We start from the raw sequence: 5,897 nt of genomic DNA, 5'->3' as shown, positions 1-5,897 counted from the left end.
TTTTTCTGAGATGGAGTCTCACTCTGTCTCCCAGGCTGGAGTACACTGGCATGATTTCGGCTCACTGCAAACTCGACCTCCCGGGTTAAAGCCATTCTCCTGCCTCAGCCTCCCGAGTAGCTGGGATTATATAACATATATATAATATATATAACATATGTATGTTATATATGTAAATGTGGAACTGCTAGGTTAAAGCAATCTGCTGCCTTGGCCTCCTAAAGTCTTGGGATCACAGGCTGAGCTGCTGCGCCAGCCTGCATCTTTATTTATTTAGTTCAATTGTGTCTCCCTCTGTTTCTGCACATCACGTGACCACCTGAGCAAACATCTCCCCGTGATCTTCGAAGCGATAATGAATCTTGTTTTATTGGTGTACCTCTTTAGGCTTTGAGCCTGAGAGAATGACAAGCGTCTTAGAATATTTCATTTAGAAAATAAATTTTTGCTCTTCTAATGTTCCAGAAATTTTACTTCTGTTGAAAAGAGGGCCATAAGATGCAATTCTAATAAATGTATTTCTGGGAATGTAGAGAAATACTTTTAAAAGACTCTGTTCTAGATCTGGCATGTCATTGATGTCATCGTTGCCTGACCGCTTTCTAGGAGACTGGAGTCAAAGGCCGTGAGTCAGCCATAATGGCAGCTGAAGAAATTAATGAGGACTATCCAGTAGAAATTCACGAGTATTTGTCAGCGTTTGCGAATTCCATTGATGCTATGGATGAGATGCTGAAGAACTTGGTGTCTGTTTCTAGAAATGAGTTGTTGCAGAATTTGGACCCACTTGAACAAGCAAAAGTGGATTTGGTTTCTGCATACACATTAAATTCAATGTTTTGGGTTTATTTGTCAACTCAAGGAGTGAATCCTAAGGAACATCCAGTAAAGCAGGAATTGGAAAGAATCAGAGTATATATGAACAGAGTCAAGGAAATAACATACAAGAAAAATGCTGGCAAGCTGGACAGAGGTGCAGCTTCAAGATTTGTAAAAAATGCCCTCTGGGAACCAAAACTGAAAAATGTATCCAAAGTTGCCAATAAAGGAAAAAGTAAAAGTTAACTTTTTGGTTTTGATGTACTCATATTCAAAAAGTACATCATTTTTTTTTCCCACAAACTAATTCTGTGGCAGTGCAAGTTTTAAATGTATTCCTTATTGAATTAATATGTAAATTTACAGTAAATTTGTAAAGCTCAATGCTTTCCTCTCCAAAGATTGTTATCTTTATTGATTTGCACTATGAGGATTTTAACATTGCGATATATTTTATATTTACAATTTACCATCTCTTTTGAAGAGACTCTTATTTCTTTGTATAGGTCAGTCTTGCAAGTACCACTTTCTAAGCAACTGTAAAATTTAAGTGAAATATTCTTTGTAAATATTTGTACTATTTTCAATGACATAACACACTTATACCGTCCACAGACACATATAAAATACTCAATAAAAGCCATTTAATGCAGCTGATTGGATGTAGCTCCAGATAGTTAGTTACTTCCCCAATTCATTGTCTATTTCTTCTTTCTCTTAATAATTTTGAGCTTATCAGTTGTAGCAAAAGCACACACTATTTTTCCTCTGTAGTACTGTAGACAACTGAAATGATCTCTTGGTAGAAGTTTTATTCCAGTCATTGCTTTATTGTATTTTATTTTTTATTTTAGATTCAGAGTTTCATGTGCAGGTTAGTTACATGGATATATTTGTACATAGTGCAAATCAATTGTCCTGAAGTTTGGGCTTTTATTGATCCTGTCACTCAAAAAGTGAACTTAGTATCCTATAGACAGCTTTTCAAACCTTCCTCCGCTCCCTTCCTCCTCCTCTTTTGGAGTCCCCAGTGTCTTTTGTTCTCATCTTTATGTCTGTGTATACCCATGGTTTAACTCCGAGTTATAAGTGAAAATATGCAATACTTGGTTTACTGTTTCTGCTTTAATTTGCTAGAATAATGGTTTCTAGCTGCATCCATGTTGCTGCAAAGTCTATGATTTAATTCTTTTTATGGCTGTGTAGTATTCCATTGTGTATATGTACCACATTTTCTTTATCCAGTGTACCACTGATGGGCACCTAGGTTGGTTTCATGTCTTTACTCTTGTGAATAGTGCTGTGATAAGCATACAAATGCAGGTGTCTTTTGGGTAGAATGTTTACTTTCCTTTAGGCATATATCTAGTAGTGGGATTGCTGGGTGAATGACGATTCTGTTTTTATTTTTCTGGTTTGTTTGAGACCGGGTTTCACTCTTGTTGCCCAGGCTGGAGTGCAATTGGTGCGATCTTCCTCACTGCAACCTCTGCCTCCCGGGTTCAAGCAATTCTCCTGCCTCAGCCTCCCGAGGAGCTGGGATTACTGGCGTGCACCATAATGCCCGGATAACTTTGTATTTTTAGTAGAGACAGGGTTTCTCCATGTTGGTCAGGGTGGTCTCAAACTCCTGACCTCAGGTGATCTGCCCACCTCTACCTCCCAAAGTGCTGGGATTGCAGGGATGAGCCACCACGCCTGGCCAGAGCAGCCTCTTTCGTCACATGCTTACTGGGTCCCAAGTGGAAGTGCCCCTGCCTCATCTGCAACAGTGCACTGGGGAGGGGAGTTGAGAGGCAAGAGGTGACACCCTCTCCATGTCCATTCCCAGGCTCTTATGGTGACCCCTTTAGTGACTAGTGCTACGGCCATGTTTCTTTTGTTCCAAAGGGGGCTTTGATGGGCTGCATTTCCCCAACCTTGAGTGGACTGCACTGAGGGTTATGACACCAAGGGATCCGCAACTCCTCAGTGACCTCTCTCTGGTCCCCTGTGCTTGCTGGAGTCAAGTGGGTTGTGGGGTATGTCTGTGGGCACTTAGGCAATGCAGTGGCACCAGTGGTGTACAACTGTTATGGTACCTGTGACCTGGGGTTTTCAGCCCTGCAAGTGACTGTGAGGCCTGCCCAGCTCATGCTCTTCTGACCTGGTGAGTCTCCCTCTGGCATCTGCAGTGGCAGCAGGCCCAACTGGCTAGGCTTGTTCTCAGCTGTCTGCATCCAGGTTGCTGAACTGTTCCAGGCATTCTCAGCCATGACACCCCATGGGTGAGAAGCCTTGGCTATCAGGCCATGCCCTTCCCGGTCCAGTCTTGCAAAGGGAGGGGCACCCAGCTCCCATGCTGGCACACGGACCCGCACAGCACTCTTCTCTGTGCAGTGCAGTGGAGGTGTGCTGCGGGCATCCTTCTGTGAGACTGACCAGGTGGACACTCTTGGGAGGGGCTGGGAGGTAGTGGGAGTGAGGTGGTGGGGGAGTGAGGTCCAGATGCACCTCAGTCCCATGCTCAGTGCAAGACGAAGCATCTTCGGAAATCAGCATTTATGGTTGTGTTTTGCTACCACGGCACAGCCCAGTGAAGCCTTCTGGGCTTTGCTCAGTTTCAAGCTGTGCCTCTGCTTGTTCTCCAGGCCGCTCTCCCTGGAAGTCCAAACGTCTATGGGGATCATGGGAACTCCTGTAGCTAGGATCACAGGGGTCCACTGAGGGAATGTGATGCCTGAAGTTCCTTCATCACCACCTCCTTAGATCTGGTCCAGGTCCGGGGACTAGTCCTGGCACCCGGCAACTCCGAGTAGGCTGTGAGCTTCCTCCCTCTAAAACCATGGTGTATATGTGGCCTCTCCATTGAACCTCAGTGTTTTCTGAAGAGATGTTTGAATTGTGAAGGCTTACTCAATACTTTGGTTCCTCTTCATGGACAAAGTACCCTCCAGTGGCTTGGAGTTGTCCATGTTGCCTCTTTTTGCTTTAAACCAATGGTGTGATGGTCATAACCCAGGTTTGAGTATATATATAGTTGTTGTTAGGATGTGGGCCTGTATGTTTTTATTTCCTTATTTAAAATGAGAAAAGATATCTGTATATCTGTAGGTCTTACCTTACAATGATGTATTCTTTCTTTCTTTCTTTTTTTTTTTTTTTTTGAGATGGAGTCTTGGTCTGTCGCCCAGGCTGGAGTGCAGTGGCATGATCTCGGCTTACTGTAAGCTCTCCCTCCCGGGTTCATGCCATTCTCCTACCTCAGCCTCCCTAGTAGCTGGTACTACAGGTGCCTGCCACCAGACCCAGCTAACTTTTTTGTATTTTTAGTTGAGACGGGATTTCACCACGTTTCCCGGGATAGTCTCTATCTCCTGACCTCGTGATCCACCCTCCTCGGCCTCCAAATGTGCTGGGATTACAGGCGTGAGCCACCGCGCCGGGCCAGTGATGTATTCTTTCTGTTCCATTTCCTTCGCCCTCTTAAGCAAAATATTTCTTTCTGAACTCATTTCTTTCTTCATATACCCTATGTATAATATATACCCTACATGTAATATGTATCCTATGTACAATATATACCCTATGTACAGTACCAGCTAAGAGCAGGTGAGTCATGATAGTTATATTCTGCTTTCATTATTTTCCTCACTTCTGCCTTCCAGGTATTCACAACTGACATAGATTTACCAAAAATTTTCAGTGGCATAAGATGGGCTGCCATTTTTTTTTTTTTTTTTTTTTGAGACGGAGTCTCTGTTGTCCCGCCTGGAGCGCAGTGGTGCTACCTTGGCATTCCAGGTAGCACTTCCCAGGTTCAAACAATTCTCCGCCTCAGCCTCCTGAGTAGTTGAAACTGCAGGCATGTGCCACCACGCTAGGCTAATTTTTGTATTTTTAGTAGAGATGGGATTTCGTCATGTTGGCCAGGCTGGTCTCAAACTCCTGACCTCAAGTGATCTGCCCACCTCAGCCTCCCAAACTGTTGGTATTACAGGCGTGAGCCACCGTGCCCAGCCCATCTGCCATCTTTCTAGGATTTGAAAAAGTTTTATATCACCCATGGCCTATCTCCAGTGACAAATCTACCCATGTAAGTTTTCCTATTATGCCATTTTACCAAAATAAACAATGGGATGATTGTATCCATCAGAGTATCAACCAAGAAAGAGAACTAGTATGTATTTAGAGATTTGTTGCAAGGAACTGGCTTATGTGATTGTAAAGAATCACTTGAGAAAGTCCAAAGTCCATAGGAAAAGTTGGGCAAGAGCTGATCCTGTTGTTCATAGGCAGAATTTTTTTATAGAAGACTCAGTTCTGCTTTGAAGGCCTTTTTTCCAACTGATTAATTCAATAATCAGGACCACTTATTGAAAGTCAAGTGGGCCAGGCGTGGTGGCTCACACCTGTAATCCCAGCACTTTGGGAGGCTGAGGTGGGCAGATCTCCTGAGGTCAAGAGTTCGAAAGCAGCCTGGCCAACATGGAAAACTCTGTCTCTACTAAAAATACAAAAATTAAGGCCGGGCGCGGTGGCTCACGCTTGTAATCCCAGCACTTTGGGAGGCCGAGGCGGGCGGATCATGAGGTCAGGAGATCGAGACCACGGTGAAACCCCGTCTCTACTAAAAATACAAAAAATTAGCCGGCCGTGGTGACGGGCGCCTGTAGTCCCAGCTACTCGGAGAGGCTAAGGCAGGAGAATGGCGTGAATCCGGGAGGCGGAGCTTGCAGTGAGCTGAGATTGCGCCACTGCACTCCAGCCTGGGCGACAGAGTGAGACTCCGTCTCAAAAAAACAAAAACAAAAACAAAAACAAAAACAAAAATTAGCCAGGCATGTTGGCACGTGCCTGTAATTCCAGCTACAAAGGAGGTGGAGGTTGCAGGGAGCTGAGATCATGCCACTGTGCTCCAGCTTGGGCAACAGAGTGAGACTGTCCAAAAAAAAAAGTCATCCGCTTTAGGTAGGTGGCTGAGGAACATGACAAAACCAGTGAATCCATGAGCATGGGCCCATTGCTATACTTTACTTGCTAGGAAGTGAGCTCCTTGGTTGGAAGCAATGTTGTATGGAGTACCATGACAGCAGATA

General features: G+C 44.4%; 1 protein-coding gene across 1 annotated transcript; it reads left to right on the top strand.

Annotated features, from left to right (window-relative positions):
* The first annotated feature begins 620 nt into the window (after positions 1-620).
* LOC116463992 (nuclear nucleic acid-binding protein C1D-like) lies at positions 621-1,065 on the top strand. The gene has a single exon (XM_032754199.2). It carries the CDS (start codon positions 640-642, stop codon positions 1,063-1,065), a length of 426 nt encoding a protein of 141 aa, XP_032610090.1. The 5' UTR covers positions 621-639.
* Positions 1,066-5,897: the final 4,832 nt, after the last annotated feature.

The sequence above is a fragment of the Hylobates moloch genome, unplaced genomic scaffold (genome assembly GCF_009828535.3).
Source record: "Hylobates moloch isolate HMO894 unplaced genomic scaffold, HMol_V3 SCAFFOLD_116, whole genome shotgun sequence".
Taxonomy (NCBI): Eukaryota; Metazoa; Chordata; class Mammalia; order Primates; family Hylobatidae; genus Hylobates; species Hylobates moloch.
This window is presented reverse-complemented; position numbering and strand designations above follow the sequence as displayed.

What these genes read in the sequence shown, in the direction of transcription:
- LOC116463992 (XM_032754199.2), top strand. Translation starts at nt 640, where the DNA reads ATGGCAGCTGAAGAAATTAATGAGGACTATCCAGTAGAAATTCACGAG.